This window comes from Vulpes vulpes, chromosome 3 (genome assembly GCF_048418805.1).
Source record: "Vulpes vulpes isolate BD-2025 chromosome 3, VulVul3, whole genome shotgun sequence".
Classification (NCBI taxonomy): Eukaryota; Metazoa; Chordata; class Mammalia; order Carnivora; family Canidae; genus Vulpes; species Vulpes vulpes.
The window spans coordinates 136,768,474-136,791,518 of NC_132782.1; the positions used below are offsets into that span (position 1 = coordinate 136,768,474).

A 23,045-nucleotide genomic window follows, 5' to 3' on the forward strand; every position below is an offset into this window, starting at 1 on the left:
TCTCTCATGCCTCCTATGCAACATGCACAAAACCCAAGTCATCTTGTTCATCCTAAGCTTGCTCCTGATCTCAGATTTCTTATGGCAGTTAGTGGAACCATCATTACCTATTCATTCAAGCCAGAAAGCATAGTCATATTATACCTGAGGAGGACTTCTTCTGCATAAGAATGAATAACTGGCATAGGACTATTCTCCTGCCATAAACAACTGTAAAGCTAAACAGAATGTACAAGGCAACTGTTTGCAGGCATTTAACCATAGGCAGCACAAAAATAATCTCTGAGAGAAGGAAAGCTCTTAAGGTGAGCCTCACTTCACAAGGCGCCCTCTGTCTGGGGACGATTTTTGACCCTGACACAGTAAGCTGTGCTGGAAAACATTAGAGCTCCAGCACAATCAGAATAGGGAAACTGAGTTAATATTTCATCAACATCCTAGCCATTTAGCTGAAATACCAGTAAGGCCATACCCTACAAGTAAGAAGCACACTCTAGAATAAAATCTACTTTAGATCCACTGTAACAAAACCTAAACTTCCAAACTCTCTCCCTACTAGAGATAAATATGGCTCAGTAACAGGAATGCGGAAAACACCATGGACATTCCACAGAATCATGTTAGCAAAGTATAAGACCACAGTTTACCCAAGTTCAAGTTGCTTAACAGTTAAACTACGTCTAGAACAAAAATCAACACTCTTCAAAATAAGGTAACAAAATCCAGTGTCTCTGCAATGAATCATCTACAAAGTTTTATATGCAAACAAAAATTATGAGACATGAAAAGAAATCTCATAGTCAAGAAAAAAGCAGTTAATATGAACCAACTTCTAGAGTTCCCACATATTAATTTTAGCACAGACTTTAAAGTAGCCATTATAAATATGTTAAAAAGAATGAAAGAAAAATGTGTTCAAGTAAGTAAAGGAATGTATGATCTTGATGAGGAAGTGGTGTCTCAGCAGAGTACAAAAAACTCTTTTTTATTTTAATTTTTTAATTTAATTTTTTTCCATTTGAAAGTAGTCATTTATTATTTACAAAAATAATCATGGTAGACACCTTAGTTCATCCTTCTAATAAGCCTATTTATCTGGTCCTCTCTGTTGCCAGCATCTCTACCTTCTGCAAAATGGGTGGCCTTTTTCTTCATTCCTCCGCGTGGAGAAGATAATTTGAAGGGCCATAAAAAGTTGTTTGCTTCTTTGAAACATTTTCTAACAGTATAGATCTCCTGAATCAGATCCTCCATGCGGATGATGCCATATTTACCAAGAGACCGAGCAATCAATGTGTTATCTGTCAGGGCAATTCGCTTCTTGTTGATCTTGCCATAACCACGCTTGTAGATCAGTTCATTCACTGACTTCAGGTCTGGGTACCCCCAAGCTATATATGGTTCCACAATCCTTAGCATGCTAACTGAAGCCTTGTTGAGCTTAACAAAGGTGCCATTGAAGAAGATCTGGTGAAGGTGAAGAAGCTGCAACACCTTTCGAACCTTTGGGCTCACACCATTGATACCTCTGATCCTGATGGCAAATCCCAACTTGGGTTCTGCAGGCACCTAGAAGTTGCTGGCTTTTCTCGCCATCCTCGCCATGCGAATCTCAATTCTGTACATCTGCCTGTATTCCTTGTGGTAATGCTTAGCTTTTTCATAGTTAAGCTTCCTCCTTGCCTTTCAAAGCATCTTTTGGGCAAACTTTTTTCTCAGACGCTTGATCTTCAACTCTGCGAAGTTCCTTTGCTTTTTCTTAAGGGTTTCTGGCACAGCAGGAACCTTCTTCTTCTCTTCTGCAACCTCCATGGTTCCAGCTGGAAAAAGAGCCAAAAAAACTCTTTTTTAAAAAGGGAAATTCTAGAGTGGAAAATCCTAACTAAAATTAAAAATTCACCAGATGAGCTTAACAGCAAGCTGTAGATGGCAGAAGAAAAAAATCAAGGACCTTGAGTTAAAATTCAGGTATTTTCTAAAGAACAGAGAGAAAAATTAAAGAAAAGTTAACAGTGCCTCAGGACCCATGGAACAATATCAAATGGTTTAACATATATGTAACAGAGTCCTAAGACTGAGTATAAGAAGAAAACATATTTTAAGACATAATGACTGAAATGTTACTTTGATTTTAAAAATTGATTTATTTCCAAGTAATAAGCAGTAATAAATAAAGGAAAAACACATTAAATTGATGAAAACCAAAGAAAGAGAAAATTTGGAAGTAGAAAGAGACATATTAATCACAGGAAAGTAATGATACAAATAATGACTATTATCAGAAGCAATAGGGGCCAGAAGATAATAGAATAATATCTTTAAATCTGAGAAAAAAAAACCCTGTCAACACAACTTTTGAAGGATTTCAGAAACAGTATCCAAAAACTCTTATAATAAAGACTTGCATTATAAGAAATGATAAAAGACGTTCTTCAGGCTACAGGGTATAATGCCATATGGAACTTCAATCTATAGTAGTGAATGGAGAGCACTGGAAATGGTAAGTAAATGGGTAAATATAAAAATCACTTACGATTTAAATGGAAAATAACAACGTTGTACAGTGAGGTTGACAGCTTTGAAAAAGTAAAAGGAAGGGCAGGTAAAAGGAGTTATATTCTTATAAATTATTATATTTGTGACATGGGAAGTAGCAAATGGGAAGGGTGAAGAGTCTGGTATAAAGAGTGAAGTGGTGAAATATTGGACAAATAGCCTTTGATGAATTATACATGCATATGGTTAGTGCTAGAGCAACCACTTAAAAATTAAAAACAAAAAGTTACAGTAAAGAAGCCAATAGATGAAATAAGAGGAATACTTAAAACATATATATTTTTAAAAGATTTTATTTATTTATTCATTTATCAGAGACACAGAGACAGAAGCAGAGACATAGGCAGAGGGAGAAGCAGCCTTCCCATGGGGAGCCTGATGTGGGACTGGATCCTAGGACCCAGGATCACAACCTGAGCTGAAGGCAGGCGCTCAACCACTGAGCCACCCAGGTGTCCCAAAAACATATTTGATTAACCAAATAAAGGCAGGAAAAGGAAAACAGAGGAAAAATAATTCGAAGAGACAAATGGAAAGCAAATAATATGATGACAGATTATCCATTACCTTTTATTTATAATAGTCCCAAGCTGAAAATAACCCAAATGTTCATCAACAAGGGAATGGATAAATAGTTTATTTATACAATGGGATATACTCTGCAGCAGAAAGAAGAACACACAAGACAACATAAATGAGTCTTTTTTTTTAAAGATTTTGTTTATTTATTTATGAGAGACAGAGAGAGGCAGAGACACAGGCAGAGGGAGAAGCAGGCTCCATGCAGGGAGCCCGACGTGGGACTTGATCCTGGGTCTCCAGGATCACACCCTGGGCTGAAGGCGGCACTACACCGCAGGGCCACCAGGACTTCCCATAAATGAGTCTTAAAAACAACTGAATAGCAGTGTAACAAGAAGGTACATGGTTCCATTTACATGAAGTTTTAGAAAAGGTATAAAACTAATTTATAGAAGTAGAAATAAAAACAATAGCTTCCTGGGGCAGGAATGGGGGAGGAGCTTGATGGCAGTGGGACATGAAAGAACTTTCTAGGGTGATGACAACCTTCCATATCTTGTTTGGAGTGGTGATTTCACAGGTATATATACTTGTCAAAAAATCATCAAATGTAACATACCTATAGAATCTGTTCTCTTCTGCTTGGTAAGTGGCAAATACATGCATCTTGATCCCAGTCCAGTTTCTTTCTAGAATATCATATGGATTCTATATAACCACTTGCTGCTGATTTCCAGGTTTTTGTTTATTTTGTTTCTCAGTAGACATTATTATCTCATCGACTTTCATCAGGAAGAAAACTTCTAGGAATTACACAGTGATTGTTAGTACTAAAGAGTTACTAAAGTTTCCTTGTATTTCTGAATTTTCCCCAAGTAAAATTCCATGTGTTAGAATCATCTGGCTTATTTCTTTGCAAGGGAAATACTGGAGTGGTTTTTAAAATGAAGTTTCCTTCCTGGGAAAATAACTTTTTCTTTAAATAATGTAGGGAATTGGGGAAATTTATAAATTTTTAGAAATATGATTTCAAAGAGCTGTTTTATCTTTTATTGCAATTGCTTTGGCTATTCTTAAGCAAACATTTGAAGATTCCTAGGAAATGCAACATGCCATATAGATATTTAAAAGTTGATTTTATTACATCACTTTTCTCCTAATCATATTGGGCTGATGATTTCATATTTGATTTGGAAAATTTCCTGGTTTATCCAAGTTTAGGTAATAATGTCTAGGCATTTGATATTAATCCTTTTTTTCTATAATTCACTTACTCATTGGGCTCTAATACTTTAAAATTCACATGCACATTTTCACACTTTAATGGTTGAAAGATTTTTCATGGTAACATTGTCACAATTTTGTTTGGAAAAGCTTTTCCTTGAAAGTCACATATTGAGCTATGTTGGGAAAATGTCAAAATTTAGTATGAAAAATAAAGCCTATTCTGATATATTTCTTAAGAGGTTGGACTAGGAAAAAGATTTGTTGAGAAACAGCTAGAGTAGGATACTGAGAAGGAATAGGTGAATAATCTCTAAAATACATTTGAATATTAAAAAAATCTTTTGGAGAGGATGAACTAGGAAGCACAGCAAAAACAAGAGACATGGGATGCTCTAAGACTATCACCTTTAAGTTCTTCCTTGTAAGTTCTGAAAAAGATTGTCATGAGAACATGTTACCTTGGGGGAAAGAGTCAGATTTGTCATAAGGAAGAATCACATTTCTACTTTTTGGAGATAAATTCCAAGCACAAAATGTTATTTCCTTCAAAGTCCAATGCCATTTTCATCTTCTCCAATGGCCCCATCCCTTGGTGAGCTCTCCATCTTTTGAGCTCCTTAGTACTATACTGTCTGCAGCAGTCATATAACATGGAATGTGCTGGTTTTTACTGTATTTGTGATCATCTTTACAACCTTTGGAGAATTGTAGTGTGCCTTTGTACATTTGTATCCCTAGAATCTTAGACAGTGTTGACACAAAATAAGTCCTCCTCAGTGATGATGAGATGTTCCCAGCAGACTATAACATGCCCTTCTGGTATCTTTCTGCCCAACAGTATAGCACTGAATATTTCACCATTAAAATGTAGCAGTTCATATACTTGGTATGATTCTTTTCTAAACTATAAGATTTTGAGGGCTGAGATTATGTTTTATTCACCTCCTTACTCAATATTTTGCATATCAGAAGAATCTAAGAAATAGTTGTTGGATGGAAGTATGAAAGAGGGAACTGAACCAGGAGGGGTAGACTTTAATCCTTTATGACTAATTTGTTAAAAAAAAATATTGAGCAAATGACTTAGCAACTCTGTGTCTCATATATACATATGTATATATGTATCAAATCTAACTCTTTCATATAGGTATATATATACCTGATAATAATAAAAGGTCTCTTTCCATTCTAAAATTCTAGGATTTGATGATGATGGTGGTAGTTTAACACTGAAAGGTACTTTAGTTCAAAAATTGATTCAGTGAGCCAGATATCAGTTCTTAGCAATTGGTTTTCTCCTGCCTCCAAACCTCTCATCATCTGGAACTTTAAGGACCCAACACAAGTCAGCATGCTGAAGATTTGGGGGATGACATTATTTCATAAATAGCTCCTCATTAGGAGAAGATTGGAGACCCTAGACCCTGGAGAATAAGTGTGAAAAGGTGATTTATGCCCATAGCTCAACAAGTGAAGCAATCTATTTCAATTTTGAACCAAAGGCTAATTTTCCAAGCATTCTTGATCCTCTTCCTTTGCCCATTCAGGAGGAACATCAGTTGATTTGATGAGTTCTCTAAGTTGATGGGTATAGGAACCCTGAATATCCTGCATACATTGTTGAATACTACGTGTCCACACTGTTATAAGCTCTTTATGTATTATAACTCATTTGACAGACAAGGAAACCAAGGAAAGATAGCTGAGTTTACACAGGATAGAGGCAGGATTCAAATCATCACTATCTGACCCTGAAAGGATATTACAATGGTGCAGGTTTTAGAGAAAACTTTCTCAGAGGTGAGGATGGATGGAGGGACTGACAAAAAAATGAATAATGTAGGCTTTTAGACAAAAAAAAAAAAAAAAAAAAAAAAAAAAGACTTACTGCCTTCATTCCCAAATAGCTTTGCGTATGTGTAGACTATAGAGATGATTCCCAGACTGTTCGTATTTGTTTGGAAAGCCAGTTACCATTCCTCAGAGACCAGCAGTGAGATTGCATTAACTGGTGATCTGAATTTCATCCAGGTCTGGTGGGTCCTGGGAGCAGACCTTGCCTGACAGAGTGCAGCTGTGCTGTCAGTCAGCAGGCTGGGGCAGGTGGGCCTCGTTAGGAGCTACAGAACCAAATAAAGGACTCAAAGGCAAAGGTTGCTCTTTCCTTCCAGCCAGAAGATGGAATATTTATCAAGTAGCATTCTGGAGAAGTTTTACTCTGTTGCTTTCCACTTCCCCAGGGTAAACCTCATGATTTGGGACAGAGAACCAGTAATTCTGGTTTATGTAATTATTCATATTTCCTTTATTCATAATGCTTCCATATTCATAATTAATAACTGTAAATAAAACTGAAGCACACACAGTCTTCTTTTGACACAGGGGGAATTGTCTTCTAAAGAGCTGGCAAATTCTCTTACTCATCTTACTGGAACCAAAGTCTTTTGGCCAGTAAGTCTGAGTCTTTCAGCAAGCATTATTTATAAGAGAATCACAGTTATTATTTTGGCTTATATTCTGAAATATTTGCAGCAGTTTCTGAGTGGGGATATGCCTAGCTCTTGATTTGAAAGACTAAAAAGTTTTCACGTATTTCTTCTTTTTCAATTAGTCCTGGAAACTTCAAATATTAAACAAGTAAAAGTCTCCCAGGGTTGGTTTTTTTTTTTAAGATTTTATTTATTTATTAATGAGAGACATACAGAGAGAGGCAGAGATACAGGCAGAGGGAGAAGCAGGCTCCATGCAGGGGAGCCCAATGCAGGTCTCAATCCCAGGACTGAGGGGTCACGCCCTAAGCCAAAGACAGGCACTAAACCACTGAGCCACCCAGGGATCCCCCTCCCAGGGTTTTATTAATTCGCATTGTTTTCTGATGAAACAGATTTTTCTAGTCATTAAAAAGTATATTCTTGGGGGCTCTGGGTGGCTCAGTCTGTTAAGCATCTGCCTTCAGCTCAGGTCATGATCCCGGGGTCCTGGGATTAAGCCCTGCTTTGGGCTCCCTGCTCAGAAGGGAGTCTGCTTGTCTTTTTACCCCCACCCCCTGCTCAAGCTCTCTCTTTTTTCTCTCAAAAAAATAAAATCTTTTTTTTTTTTTTTAAGTATACTATTAACATGGAAACCAAATCCTCATCAGGGAATGAATCCCTCCTGTGACATCCAGGTAAGTGATTGTCTTGCTTCTGACAATGGTTCCAGTGGCTGCGAAGTCACTTTCAACAAAAGGACTCCCCCCCTCCTTTTTTGGACGACTCTAATTTTAAAAACATTCTTATATTGAGCTGAACTCGTATCCCTATAAATTTTACCTTCATGGATATTCTTTCTTGCTCCTCTTTGTGGGCTTCTCTTGCTCTGCCCAGCCCACAAATTTGGGTGTTTCTCAGAAATCAATATGCTTTTAAAATTCTACTCACTGTCCTTGGACAATCTTGGTTTCAGGGTTTACCTACACTGTGATAAGTCTATCTCAAACTCAGATTTTGTGCTAAGCTCCAGGCTAATATATTTAACCACCAATGAGGCATATCCACCTGGCTACCTTACAGGTACTGCATATTCAATTTAAATAAAACTGGTTGTATCTCTCCCTCGACTCCTGAGTTTGGTGTAAAGCTACCATCCACCCATTCTCCTAAGAAACTGGGAAATCATCTTGCATTTCTCCTAATCACAGCCCATTAGTCAGTCATCTAGCCTTTTTGATATTGCCCTTTTAAAAATCTCATGTATGTCTCTTCCTCCTCAATTCCATTACCAAAGGTCTTCATGGCTTCTTAACTGATAATAAGAGCTTCTGTATTGTTACCCTGGTTCAGGCTTCCCCCCTTCAATCTTTCTTCTCCAGAGTGAACCACCTAAATTTAAACCTCTTGGTACTATCTGCTCAAAATTCTTAAATAATTTCATCTTGTGAGAGGAGAGGATAATCTTAAATGCATTTGATGGCATTGAGATCCTGTGGATACACCCATTAGGATGGCTATTTATAACATATAAAGAACTACAGTTCAACAAACTAACAATCCAATTTTTAAAATGAGCAAAGACTTAAATAGGCATTTCTCCAAAGAAGATATACAAATGGCAAATAAGCCCATGAAAAGGTCATCAACATCACTAATCATTAGGGAAATGAAAAACCACAGTAAGTTACCATTTCACACCCATTAACATAGCTACTTTATTTAAGAAGAAAGAAAAAAAGAAAGAAAGAGAACACGAGTTTTGGAAGGGCTGTGAAGGAACTGCAACTCTTGTGCACTCCTGGTAGAAATATAAAATGGTGTAGCTGCTATGGAACATAGTATGGAGGTTCCTTTAAAAATTAAAAATGGAATTACCATATGACCCAGCAATCCCATTGCTAGATATGTACCCAAAACAAGTGAAATTGAGATTTAAACAGATATTTGAACTACCCATGTTTATAGTGGCATTATTCACAATAGTCAAAAGGTGGAAGCAACCCCAGTGGCCCTCAATGAATAAATGGGATAAATGGATAAACAAAATGTGGTGTATATATACATAAGTCAGACTTTAAAAAGGGGAGAATTATGACCATACTACAACATTGCTGAACCTTGAAAACATTATGCTGAATGAAATAAGCCAGTCACAAAACGACAAATATTGTATGATTCCACTTATATGAGGTACTTAAGTTGGGTAATTTAAAAATTACCTGCCTCACGTCATTTCTAACTCCTAATCAAATCTAGAGTGACTAACATCACACTGGTTTACCTGGGTCTTCAGGGTTCCCAGGATTTGGGACTCTAAGTGCTCAAAGTGGGAAAGTCTGAGGTAAATTGGGAAACCTTGGTCACCCCACTCAAATTCCAATGATATAGCATTTCCAAATTTCATCAGCATTCTCAAATGTCTTCGATGAACTCATTTAAGAATTTGAAAACTTAAACTTGGAAATTGCTAACATCAGAACTTAAGATGTCCTGTAAGATGTCTATGCCGGTTCAAATCTATTAATTAACATCCCTTCAGTAATTATATATTGTTTGGCTTGTTATCATCTAAAACATATTTCTCTCTTTTCTCCATAAGAGAATCATAAAAATCTAGTCAAATGCCTTGCCAAGATCCAGATACACTGGATTGATAGGTATTCCTTTGATCCAAGTTTTGCCAATCTGTCCAAAAAGGAAATTAGATTAGTCCGTCAGATCTTGTCGTTTGTGAACTCATACTGGCTTCACATGGTCACAGCTTGTGTGTGTACAGTGCAGGCACACACCCACCCACGTCTGAGCAGTCCTTTAACTGAGCAGCGTTAACCCCTCTGGAACCTTCTCTTGGATCAACGTTGATTCATTTATAAAGAAATATTATATTCTAACCCTGTACACACATGACCACAGATTTCCCAGATTTTCAAGAATATTGAAACCAATAAAGAGAACAAAGGATTTTCTTCTCCTGACTATACTAGATTCAGTAGCCAGTATTAAGCTGTCTATATTACTGAAATATCTTTCATAGCATGAAAGACATGGACTCTGGCCTGCTAATACCTGGTGAACTAACTGGCTAAGCAGTCTAAAACAAACACTCGAGGGTTCATAGGAATAGGTTTTTTTCACATGTAAACTAGCTATGTGAATACACATTCATTCATAGGGATATAAATATAGGGCTCAAGTAGTGGGAAGTCATCAACATTAAACCAGTAATTGCTACCATTTGGAGAGGTTTGGAGGCAAATGCATCTATCTCAGTTTGAACTGATAGCTTAAGTAATCTCATCATTTGTTTTGTTTTATTTCCAAGTGAAAACAGGGCTGTTTCTGGCTGTTCTGGGCTTGTACATGCCACTAGGGAAGAGAAGCTCTTCTCCCTGTGAGAGGGTACTTTGTTTCCTGTCTTCAATGAAAGCTTCATAGGAGTTGGAAATAAGAAGCAAAATGAAGTAAAATTCTAATCAATCAACCAAGTCATTACCTAATAATACTAAAAATAAAAATAATGTTACTTCTGTTATCACAATAATCAGAAATAGTATTATTGTTATTGTTATCATTATCATCAGCAGGACCTGTATTCCTGATGTGACTCTGCTACTCATTAACTCTGTGACTGTAGCTTTGTCTTCAAGCCTGTTTCATGATTTGTAAAATTGGGATAAACAGGGATTCCTGTGTGGCTCAGCGGTTTAGCGCCTGCCTTTGGCCCAGAGCATGATCATGAAGTCCAGGGATCAAGTTCCACGTCGGGCTCCCTGCATGGGGCCTGCTTCTCCCTCTGCCTGTGTCTCTGCCTCTCTCTCTCTCTGTGTCTCTCATGAATATATAAATAAAATCTTAAAAAAAAAAATTGGGATAAACAATACCTGGACTGCAGACCTCAAAGGTGTTTGGGAGGCTGTTTCATTTCTTGAGCATGTGCTATGCACCAGAGCCTGGTACCTTACATAGGATTATTTAATTTATTATTTTTTAAAGATTTATTTATTTATTTATTTATTTGAGAGAGTGAGAGAGAACAGTAAGCAGACTTCCTGCTGAGCGAGCCGCCCATGAGGCACTTGATCCCTCAACCCTGAGATCATGAGCCAAGATCATGACCTGAGCTGAAATCAAGAGGCAGATGGTCAACCAGCTGAGCCACCCAGATGCCTTGGGACTATTTTATTTAATCTTCACAGCACCCTTGTGAACATGAATAGCAGTATTACCCTAACTTTGCCAATAGGGAAGCTGAAGGTGAGAGAAATGAAGTAATCTACCTTAGATCTCATGCTTCTGAGTGGCAGAGCTAGGATTTGATCTCATATTGGGTTAAGCCTATTCTACTGTATCATGGATTTATTCCAGCTATAAGCTGTAGACCTGCCTGTAGAAATGTAGGTACATAAAAGGGGCATTGATTTTCTCTTCCAGAGTGGGAGGGGGAGGTTTTATACATTCCTGTGGATTTCCTTCAAAACCTATATGATTTCACTGATTTCTTAAGCCAAAAGTAACAGTCAGCAGAGTCTTTCAGAAGGATCATATAACAAAGGTAATGTTTATATAATATTAAAACCATCACCCATTATTTACATAAATATGCTTAATATCACAATGAGTTTAAGAGAAGCATTCCACACAAAGCAGATATTCATTCATGACATTCAAAAGCTACTTAACTTTCATTTAATGGAAACAATCCTTTATGCAATCTGGTCTGTGAGTTTAAAAATCCTTCCTTTCATATTCCTTCTTTTATAAAATGCTGATCTGGGGAAAAAAAATTCATCTTTGCTACTGTAGTCCAACACTATTTCTCTTGCACTTTTTTTAAGCCAAAGATTTTTAGGAAGAACATCCATCTCTCCTAGAATTAGTCTGCTTGCTTACCCTTGAAGGCACTTTCTAATTCTTTCCATTTCTTATATTTCCTAAATATTTTCTATCCACATTTAGTATTTCTTTGGCCAAAGTAATGCCCCATACTTTTGGGCTGGCACTAATGGAATTCTAAATACTTTCCCCTTGAATATATATTCCAAAATATATTGTTCTTGTCCTAGGTTACAGATATTTTGTTAAAACACACATTGGATATAGTGGTTATGGGGGTGGGGAAATGAAGAAAAACTAAATGCTTTCAGAGAAGAAAACGATAAGTGACTATAGTGGGCAGATACTATTCTAAATACATAATTTTAAGAAAATTTAAGCATCAAAGTGGTTTTGCAATTCTTTTCGTTTTATTCAGTATCAACACAACTATTCTATTGATTTAAAGATCTTTTAGAACTGTTATAGAGTCTTTAAACGTGGATAAAATTTCCTCTGAGGAATTTTAAAATAGAGAAAATGTAAAATGGGAAATTTTCTCTGAGGAGAGAAATAATTTGTATGTTATCCAAATAAAGCCTTCTAGTCAATTTACTTCCTAAACTGAACTGTGGAAATATGAGCTAAACAGATAGACTTAAAGAGAAAGAACTGAGTCTAGAGTCTTCTCTGTCTCTCTTTGTCTCTGTCTCTCTACTCTGTCTCTCTCAGCAGGTGCACCGGAAAAGAATTTTGATTTAATATTTGTGTGCAAAAGCTAAACAAAATAGAAGGGAAATTACGTGATTCGTTCATATGGTCAGTATAAGCCCTAATGTTTGCTTGAATAAAATGGGAGACATGCACTATATCATAGTAAATGTTAAAGCCTAAGAATTGTAGGTCAGGAAAAATAATTTTAGAAGGTGCAATTCAAAGGGTAAATTTAGAAAACTTCATCTTGGAATTCTCGCCAATCTGAAACCTTTGAGACTTTGGTATAAATTAAAGTGTGACTATGTTGGAGATCTTATTTTAGAGCACAAGAGGGTCACATGTAATTGTTTGGATTCATTTTCTCTATTGGATGAGAGCCAATGGAATCAAGAGTGATTATATTGAGTCCTGCTATTAATCATACACTCTTCTTTTCAGGGCTTCTGGGAAATAACTGTGGCAGACAGCGCTGACACACAAAGATCAGAAATGGGAGAGTCTTTCCAACCAAAGATCTAGATGAGTCTCAGAGAGAGTCATGCTCTACCAACTGAGCCAGCCAGGCATCCCCAATGATATATTTTTTTGATTAAAAAAAATAACAATTAAAAAAAATAAAAATAAAATAAAAAAAATAAAAAAATAACATTAACATTCAGTGTGCCGTTATGATTCTATGTACCATAAATATGTTAACATAGCTTCAAAATGTTATTTAAAAATTATTTTACTTATGTACATCTAGAACGATATCATACTCTAATTTAAAAAAAAAGACTTTATTTATTTATTCATGAGAGATACACACAGAGAGGCAGAGACATAGGCAGAGGGAGGAGAAACAGGCTCCATGCAGGGAGCCCCATGTGGGACTCAATTCCAGGACTCTGGGATCACGCCCTGAGCCTAAGGCAGATGTTCAACCACTGCCACCCAGGCGTCCCATCACACTCTAATTAAAAGGTATAACATTAAGCTTTTTTCCCACCAACTTTTAGACTGGAATTTTATACTACTAGAAATGAGGGAATTGCCAGAGGAGATTAAGGAAAAGTAAATCTGAGTAGAAATTTCTTTCACTACCGAAATACCTATTATTTCCATAAAATAACTCCATTATAGCAGTTCAATAAAGGAATTTGGGTGAAGATACACTAAAAGGTTTAGAAAATATGTATCTCTATAGCAAATTCCCCCTCAGTCTGTGTCCTATCTCCACCATGCTACCACATCTGGTATCAGGAGTACATTGTTTGTAGCGAAGAATTTTTAATGGGAGAAGAGAGTCAGGGGAGAATCTTTAAGGTTTCAAAGACATACTCTAAATTACCAGTTTTAATTTAACTTTAAATATACATTTGAAAATTAATGGGCCCTCTGGTAACACTGCAGATTTTGGAAATCATTCAGAAAGGGTTTAAAATAGAAATGCTGATAGATGATGAACTTCAGTGGAATGAATGGTGTCACTGTAATACTTTGCTTCATAGGCGTGAGGCCCATTGTAATGAACATCCCTGTGGCTATTTTTTAATTTCATTCAAACTTTACCCACAACATACACACACACACACACAATTGTTTGAATGGCAGACTAAAATAAACTAATAGAGCACTTAGTGGAACATACTGTATATATGTAACCCTTTTATTTTATCTTGTCTGGTATTTGGACTCAGATTATCCTAGCCCATTGGTTAGTACCTTAACACTGATTAAGGTTCCTTGCTTTGCCTTTAAATCAATTGGTGGCCTCCATTTAGTTATTTAGTTCACTTCACAAATGAATCATATAGAATCTGTGCTAAATGGCTAGAACAGGGCAGCCCTGGTGGTTCAGCGGTTTAGTGCCACCTTCAGCCTAGGGCATGATCCTGGAGACCCAGGATGGAGTCCCATGGAGAAGCATGGAGCCTGCTTCTCCTTCTGCCTGTGTCTCTGCCTCTCTCTCTGTGTGTCTTTCATGAATAAATAAATAAAATCTCTAAAAAAAAATGGCTAGAACAGTGAGATATTACACAGAGGGAATGAGAAACAGGCAACCGGGATGGTAGAGACAAGTAATTAATAGACAGTGGGCTTATCTTAGTTCTTGACTTCCATGTTTTATCTGAGCAGGTAAACTAGGCAATAGTATGTGTGAAATGATCAAACTAGTCCTGCTCAAAGGGAATGTAGTCGGGTGGGATTGGAATGGTGAACTCTGTATTATGCACAATGTGTCAAGATTGTCTGTGTTTCTGTCTGGTTTCAGATCTAGTCCCAATAAACATGTTATACTTCCTATTAACGTCAGAATAAAACTCTCTTCCAGCACCACATGGTCCAAAGCATGTCAAAGACCATGGGCATCCATATGAAAGGAAAACACATTATGGAGAGCTCACTAGCTCCTGGACCAGCAAACGAAGAAAGGAACATCATTCTACCAACTGTTTTAGATGCACATTTGAGTTAATTCACAAGACTAAGAATAAAGGAAGAGAAGAAAAGAAGAAAGATTCTAGCATAAACAGACTTGGGAAGGAAAAAGTGGCAGCAGAGAAAATTGAAAAAGTTTGCATAATAAAAGACAGGAAATTCACATTGGATCAGAACTGAAAAAATTTCCTCACCATCCAAGCTAAGAATTTTCATCTGTTTCTGTAGTGAGGAGGGATTGAAATATTTTATCACTTGCAATACATTGTATATAAACATGCCTTAGTTAGCTATTTGACAAGTGTATATAGTTGTGTTCCCAAAGTGAATATTAAGTCATTTTTGTGAATCTTTTTTGTCATCTTCTCAAAGGCTCTGGTGAAAGAACCCTTCCAGCTATCGGCCTACCTCCCCCCTCCCTCCCAATTACTGTAACCAGAGTAAGTATTCCTTATTACTTTAATGAACTCTGTGTCTCCAACTTGGGTGCATTATGTATTAAACACAAAATAAAATCTAAATTTCCAGGACCCATATTTTAAAATGAGTAAAGTTTAAACATGTATCTCTCAAATATTAGTGAAGGTTCTTTCCATCCTCATCTCTATATTATAGTTTTTCCAACTGCATGCCTGTAATCACGATGCTAGGACTTTTTATATCTCCATGCTGTTGCCTATGCTGCCTCCTCCACCTGGATTGGCTTGAATTTTCATGTCAACTTGGCAAACACCTATTCATTTTTAAAGACCCAAACCTCATATGCTCCCAATCACTCTTGCTAGAATTGGGTATTATCTCCTTTGTGCCCCAACTGCTCCATGTCACCAGTTGGTTATTCTTACTTCTTTCCATCATCTATACCAGTTGGTTTTTATGAGATCCCGTTCCTAGCAGGTAATAAGCTCTTTGAAAGGAATAATTATGCCACATATCTTCATAACCCCAGGTCTTAGGACACTGCCTAATACACAGTAGGTATGACACTCTTTAGTTATTCAATCATTCAGTAAATATGTAAACATGGAATTTTGGTTAAGCCACAATGATTCTGCCTAGATCCATGTGAACAAGAGTACTTACTCATTAAGAGATTTCACAGGCAGTCAATAAGCATTGTACTTGATGACTAAGTCAAGAATGGGTTGACATGTTACCATATCACTAGTCTATCTGTATCACAATTACTTGCAGTACTTTTAACAATGACTTGTCAAAAATGTAGATTCAAGTCCCACCTTAGACAGGCTCAGTCAGAATCTAGAGGCATAAAACTCGGGAATCTGTAATTGTAAAAAGCAACTCATGTACCATATTCTTCAATAAAGTAAGCTAGAGAATAGAAAATGTTAAGAAAATCCTAAGAAAATATATCTACAGGACTGTATTGTATTGAACAATCCATGTGTAAGAGGGCCCACACAGTTCAAACCCATGTTGTTCAAAGGTCAGTTGTAGTTAAATTGCCTCAGATCACAAAACTGGTAGTCAAGATGTAAACTCACGTAGACTGACTCTGGGTAAAACTGATGCTGTCAATAATTCCACCCTTCCTTCCTAACTCACTCTAACCCCCTGAGTTGTTCAAGGTTCCACTGTAATCTTTTTCTGCCTTAATTTCCTCTTCTGTAGAATGGGAGTGATAAACAGTACCTATTCAATAGGATTCATTAAGAGGACAAAATGAGTTAATATATCAAAAATACTTAACACTCATGCATAGTAAATATGATTTACAGTATTTACTGTATTATAATTTTTTGAATTCCTATACTATTATTTAATAATGCTACATATTTTTGGTTCTCTTTTATCTTTTTTAAGATTTTATTTATTAGAGAGAAAGAGAGAGAGAGAGAGAGAGCACGAGCCAGGAGGAGAGGCAGAGGGAGAGGGAGAAGCAGACACCCCACTGAACAGGCCGCCCAACATGGGGCTCAAGGCCAGGACCCTGGAGATCATGACCTGAACTGAAGGCAGAGGCCTAACTGGCTGAGCCACCCAGGCACCCTGGTTCTATCTCTTTTAATTCTGCATTGTCTCCCCCCACTTTCTATAACCTAAGTTTAGGTCCTTGTCTGTTTTCCATTTCTATATTCACTTCTTTGAAAACAGACTCTGCTGTTAAAGCCTCAAATACCACTTTATGCAGATAATGAAGAAATCTAAAACTCTAGCTCTGGCCTTTCTCTTGAAATCTAGCTTTCAACTCCAACAGATCTTGGATGGGCCCAATAGAATTTCCTACCAATATCTCAAGCTAAATATGTCTCAAACTGAATTAGTTGTATTCCCTTTGTCATTGGCCAATGGCATAATTTTTCAGTCATTTGGACTTGAAATTTCATTCTCCCTTCCCAATGTAACCAGTTATCAGACCTTTTTAATTTATTTTATTTTAATTTATGATAGTCACACACACACACACACACACACACACACACACACACACACAGAGGCAGAGACACAGGCAGAGGGAGAAGCAGGCTCCATGCACCGGGAGCCCGACGTGGGATTCGATCCCGGGTCTCCAGGATTGTGCCCTGGGCCAAAGGCAGGCGCTAAACCACTGCGCCACCCAGGGATCCCTTAATTTCTTTTAATAATGATTCCCTTATTTAGCTTTTCTATCATTTCTTCCATAGTTCAAAACACTAGCATATTTTAACACTTCCATTTAACTTATCCTCCAACCTTCTCGCTTTTCAATCTTGGCTCTGGTACTGATCAGTCTTCTTAAAATGGGAATTTGGAACATAATCATTTATCAGTTTGAAATTCTTTAATTTGTTTCCATTTTACCATTTAGATTAAATCTTAAATGGTAAAATGGAAACTCCACGAAGGGAATCTTCATGCATTTTGTTCACCAATGTAACTCAAGTGCCTAGAATACCAAATAATAAGTGTTTATGGAATGAATGAACCCTTATCCTGGCATTCAGACTTCCATACTTTGCCCTCAATCTTTCTTCCAATGCACAAACTTCTAATCCAACCAATGAATCTATTTCTTTCCTTCTGAAATAATTAAGATACCCTCCTCTTACCCATTGTGAATCTCCTGTTCTCCATTTCCAGAAAGAGGAATGTTCCACTTATGTAAACCCTCTTCACTTTTCAAGGCCCAACTAAGTAAGTCCCAAGGTCTCTGGTTAATCTGTCTTGATCAATTTGAGCTATGTGAATCTCCACCATCCTAAATAGTCTATAGCATTTAAACCTTACATTATTTAAATTTTTTTCCTTACATTATTTTTTACTAGGCAAATGCCTCTGCTCCCACAAACAAATGTACTCTATATGACACTATGTGGATCCTTTAGGATCTTCTGCATTACAAGAGCTCTATTAACTATAACTAGCAACTATTCTCTTCTTATAGTCAAAGAACCTGAGATACATTTTATTAAGTATTTCCATTTCATACAGCATTCAAATATTCACTCAATATTATGAATATAAAAAAAATGGTTTTAATCCTTGATGAAAATGGAGACAAAGATTAGGTGAGTTACTGATTAATTCTTATCTATTCTTTCCACCAAACCAAATTACCTTTCTTTAGTTGAGTAGTAATCTGCAGAAAAACTGTAGTTTAAGGCTATTTAAGAATGACTATCTTCCCTCAGCCCTGGATTTCTAGAAGGATTCCAGAAAGCTGTGGCTATTTGTTACAAAAATCAGGGGGTGGGAGGGATTTTACAGTGGTTAGGCCTGGCACGTTGCACCTTAGACTAAGTGATCTAAGTTAACATTACCAGTAATAAGATATAACATTATATATAACGAATATAATGCCCTAAGAAAGAAACAACATCACTTCAGTAGTATTTATGCCCAAAATAGGTAACCTGAACCTGATCATGAGAATACATCAGACAAATCCAAATTGAGAGACCTTCTACCAAATGACTAATTCAAAAGGGTGGAAGTCGTGAAAGACAAAAGAATACAGGAACTCCACAGATGGGAGGAAACTAAGGAGATATAACAGTTTAATCTGTTAATTTTTTTTAAAGATTTTATTTATTCACGAGAGACACACACAGAGAGAGAAAGAGAGAGAGAGAGAGAGAGAGAGAGAGAGAGGCAGAGACACAGGCAGAGGGAGAAGCAGGCTTCGTGCAGGGAGCCTGATGTGGGACTGGATCCTGGGACTCCAGGATCACGCCCTAGGCCAAAGGCAGGTGCTAAACTGCTGAGCCACCCAGGGATCCCCAATCTCTCTGTTAATTAATGAACAGAGTATAAGATCCTGACTTAAATACTAGACCAGACAAAAGACATTTTAGAAAACTGACAAAATTTGAATAAGAGCTATAGATTAGTCAATGGTATTGTATCAGTGTTAATTTTTTGGCTTTGATCATTGTATTGCTGTTAGGTAAATATCACTATTAGAAGTCTGTGCGAGATATACAGGAACTCTACTATTTTTTTGACTTTTATGTAAATCTAAAATCATTTCAAAATAAAAAGTTGAAAAATTGAAGGAAAGGAAGGTGAATTAAATCCTATGTTCTTGGAGGAAAAAAACAATTCCCCAATTTTTTTGGGAAATAATTCCTAAAATTCCAAGGGTTGCATCAATCGTTTCTATTTATCAATATAGTTGCTTTAACTTTTATAGTATGTGTGTAATGTGGGATGCTTTTCAACATGTAGAAGTATCATTAGCTGTGGATGGCACACAGAATAGGCCAGGAAAACTTGGTGGAGAAATGATACTCAATGGTATACAACAGTCGCTGGTTATATAGACACGCTAAGTAGTATTTTAAGTGCTGAAAATACAGCAAGAGTAAGATAACAGATCCCTGACCTCCTGGAATTTCCTTACTCTTATTAATAAAAAGATAAAATCAGATGGTTAATATTTTTTCCCCAGGACTTGGAAGGTGGCCTTGTCAGGCTGTGAAAAAGCTGCGCAGGGCTGGAGGCTTCTGTCAAAAAAAGAAGTTTATTTCAAAAATGAGAGAGGACATTCATTCAAACTGGAAAGATCCGTGGTCTGTTAGCATGCTCTAGATGCATAGACGCAGATCATTAATCCGTATTTGTAAGCTGGAGAAGAGCAGAAAGCAGAAACGTGGATCACAGGAGAGAAAAATCGGCAGAAGAGCAGTACAGGGGGGCAGACGGGAGGAAAGGTAGAAAGGACCGTCGCAGTCCCTCTACAAGGGGACCTAGGCCACAAGCATCAGTGCAAAAAGTAAAAAGCAAGAAGGTCGAGAATGAAGGGCTCCGCGGAGTGTGATTTCAGACCGTGTGTGAAGGCAACAGAGGAAAAGCTCAGGGATGGGAGACGTGCAAGAGGAAAAGATCATATTGGGGACTGCAGGAAAGGGGACACGAGGGAAGGGTGGCGTGGGAAGCGGGCGCGCCCGGGGCGCGGGGGGCCCAGGGGCCGGGGGCGCGGGAGCCCCGCGCGGGCTGGGGGTAGGTTGCGGGGCGGAGGGGGAGGTGTGCGCTGTTCGGTGATGTCATTGCAAGTCAGTGAGCGGTGAAATTTAACACCGGCCGGATTTGCTGGGCTCCTCTTCTTCCCGGGGAAGCGGCGGGCGGCAGTCCGCGCTGAGCGCCTGCGGTGGCCACCGGCCCCCTCGCAGCCGTGGACCGCCGAAGTGGGTGTGTGTGCTTGTCTGACAAATGTTCCGACGCGGGTGGTTTCCAAGGCCCCCCCCCGCCATCCCCCCTCCCCCATCTCCTTCCCTCCCCCATCCCTCCTCTCCTCCCAGGCCCACAGCAGAGGACTCCACTGGAGTCACAGAGTCGCCTTTGAACCGCAAGTGAACTCGAGGGCTGCGCTCGCGGCGAGCTCCAGCTGCTGCCGGCGCCCCGCCGCCTGCCCGAGGTCTCGCTCCTCGCCCGCCCTCCCAGGGGAGCCCCCCCCCGCCCGGGCTCGCCCGCTCCCGAGCTAGGGAGCTAGGGAGCCTATAGCTGACTGGTCTACCCTTTGGGCGCTATTTCTTCCCCCTTCCCATTTCCCTCCTCCCTTTTTGTTGTGGTTGCGATTTCGGAGCATCGTTTTCATGTGACTTTTTTTTTTTTTTTTTTTCCCTCTTTCATGGCCAGTACCTGCACCCTTAGCAGATCGGAGTTGCCTTCTGTTTTCCGTTAGCGCTTCGCTGCAGGGACAAATGCATACAAATGCATTTAGGAGCCCACAGGACAAGGCGTGGAAAGGTCTCCCACACGGCACAAACGTAAGTAGCCCGGTGGCCCCGCGGCCAGGCTCAGCCCGCCCCTCCCCGGCCGCGGGCCCCGCTGCGCGGCTGGGAGATCCGCGCGCCCTGGCGCTTCTGCAGTCGGAGCCGGCGGGCGGCCGCGGCATCCGCCTCTCGCCTCCTCCGTTTGTAAAATACCGTGTTGGAAGGGACGCGTCCTGCCAGCGGGTCTCTCCGAAGGTCTATGCTAACGAGGTCCTGCGGCCGCCGAGGGACGGCTCCAGCCCCGCCGCCCGCCAGCCCTCCGTCGGCCCCGCGCTCGGGCCCTGGGGCTCCGCGCCCCCGCCGGGCTCCTCGGGGCTCCGTGCGCGCAGCCTGGGCCGCGGGCGCCCACGCGGGGTGCGGCTGCCGGGCGGGAGGGCGAGGACACCCGCGGGGCCGGGCATGGGGCGCTCGCCTCGGGTCGGTGGCGCCGACAGCCCGCGGCCCCCGCCTGTCACCCGCGCAGGGGCTGGCGCGGGGCGGGGCCGCTCCTCCCGGGAGCGTTCGCGCGGGGCCCCGCGGGCGCCGTCCCTGGGAAGAGACGTGGGGCGGGGGGTGCACGCCTCGCGGGCTGCCCCGCTCCCCCTGGAAGAGGCAGTGCGGGACGCGCCTTTGCCCGGGGAGGGCCGCTGGGAGGAGGGTCGCGGGCCACGCGGCCGGCGCGGGCGGAGGGCGGGCGGCGGAGGCGGGGCGCGGGGAGGGGCCGCCCCGGGGCGGTGTTTGTGTGCGCACGTGCTTCCCCGCCGCGTGCAGCCGAGCGTGGCCCGGCTCGCGCGCTCCCTGCTCTGACCCCGGGAGCCCGCGCGGCTGCGCCTGCCGGCCCCGGAGGACGCCCGACGCCCCCCGCCCCCCGCGAGCGCCCGAGGCCGCAGGGGTCGGTGCGTGGGGCCCGGGGCCCGGAAGAGCTCAGGCGCTGGGGGCGGCTTCCCCGCGGCGGCTCCCGCGGGTCGCACCCGCTTCCCGGGCGGCTTTCCCGCCACATTTCTTGATAAAAGGCCCAACGCGAGGAGCCGGTGGGAAAGCGGGCTCGGGGCGCGGCCGATCCTGCGGGGCCGCGCGCGTCCCCCTGCTGCTCCCGGCCGCCGCGGAAGGGTGCAAGGAGCTCCCGGTCCCCGCGGAAGGGTGCAAGGAGCCCTGGACTCCCGCGGGAGGGTGCAGGGAGCTCCGGGTCGCCACGGAAGGATGCAAGGAGCTCCGGAACCCCGCGGAAGGGTGCAAGGAGCCCCGGATCCCTGCGGAAGGGTGCAGGGAGCCCCGGACTCCCGCAGGAGGGTGCAGGGAGCTCCCGGTCCATGCGGAAGGGTGCAGGGAGCCCCGGACTCCCGCGGGAGGGTGCAGGGAGCTCCGGGCCGCCGCGGAAGGGTGCAAGGAGCCCCGGGCCCCCGCGGGAGGGTACAGGGAGCTCCGGGCCGCCGCGGAAGGGTGCAAGGAGCCCCGGGCCCCCGCGGAAGGGTGCAAGGAGCCCCGGGCCCCCGCGGGAGGGTGCAGGGAGCTCGGGGCCCCCGTGGAAGGGTGCACGTGCACCAGGAGAGGTGGGGTGAGGCGGCCCCCTCCGGTCCGCCCGCAACCCGCGCCTCGGTGCCTCCCTGGTCGCCTCCCCGCCCCCGCCCCCCCCCCCCCCCCGCAGGCCCTCCCTTGGCCACTGAGCGAGGCCTGCGTCGTTGCCCAACCGCCCTCGGGGCTGCTAGCTGTGACAACCTCTCGGATTAAAGCAGATCTTTTTTTTTTTTTTTTTTTTGAGATTTTATTTATTTATTCATGAGTAACAGAGAGAGGCAGACACAGGCGGAGGGAGAAGCAGGCTCTATGCAGGGAGCCCGATGTGGGACTCGATCCTGGAACTCCAGGATCACGCCCTGGGCGGAAGGCAGGTGCTAAACCGCTGAGCCACCCGGCCTGCCCTAAAGCAGATCTTCTCCTCCTGGCCTCTGTCTTGCCGGTTTACACTTCCCTTCCAGAGGGTCCCAGAAATGGCCCTGAATAAATCTTTGGGCAGTTTGGGGTTTGTAAATTGGGTCCAGATGACTGGGGGGAGGGAGACAGGGAAAGCAAACAGAATGGATTACACCAAGGAATTGAGGAAAACTTAGACTACGTGGAATGGGAG

General features: G+C 41.4%; 1 protein-coding gene and 1 pseudogene across 11 annotated transcripts in view; one reads left to right on the forward strand and one right to left on the reverse strand.

Moving 5' to 3' along the window:
* Window positions 1-981: 981 nt before the first annotated feature.
* LOC112924439 (large ribosomal subunit protein uL30 pseudogene) lies at window positions 982-21,173 on the reverse strand (annotated as a pseudogene).
* Window positions 19,636-23,045, forward strand: part of COL24A1 (collagen type XXIV alpha 1 chain) — a 387,560-nt gene continuing 384,150 nt past the window's right edge. For 2 of the 11 annotated variants that reach the window (XM_072754691.1, XM_072754695.1), the window contains exons 1-2: window positions 20,188-20,357; window positions 20,805-20,935. In XM_072754691.1, coding sequence (XP_072610792.1) covers window positions 20,880-20,935 — 56 coding nt within the window. In that variant the 5' untranslated portion in view covers window positions 20,188-20,357; window positions 20,805-20,879. Of the gene's footprint in view, window positions 19,880-20,187; window positions 20,358-20,471; window positions 20,584-20,627; window positions 20,936-23,045 lie in introns of those variants that run through there. The other 9 variants (XM_072754701.1, XM_072754698.1, XM_072754694.1 and 6 more) reach the window with 8 other exon arrangements.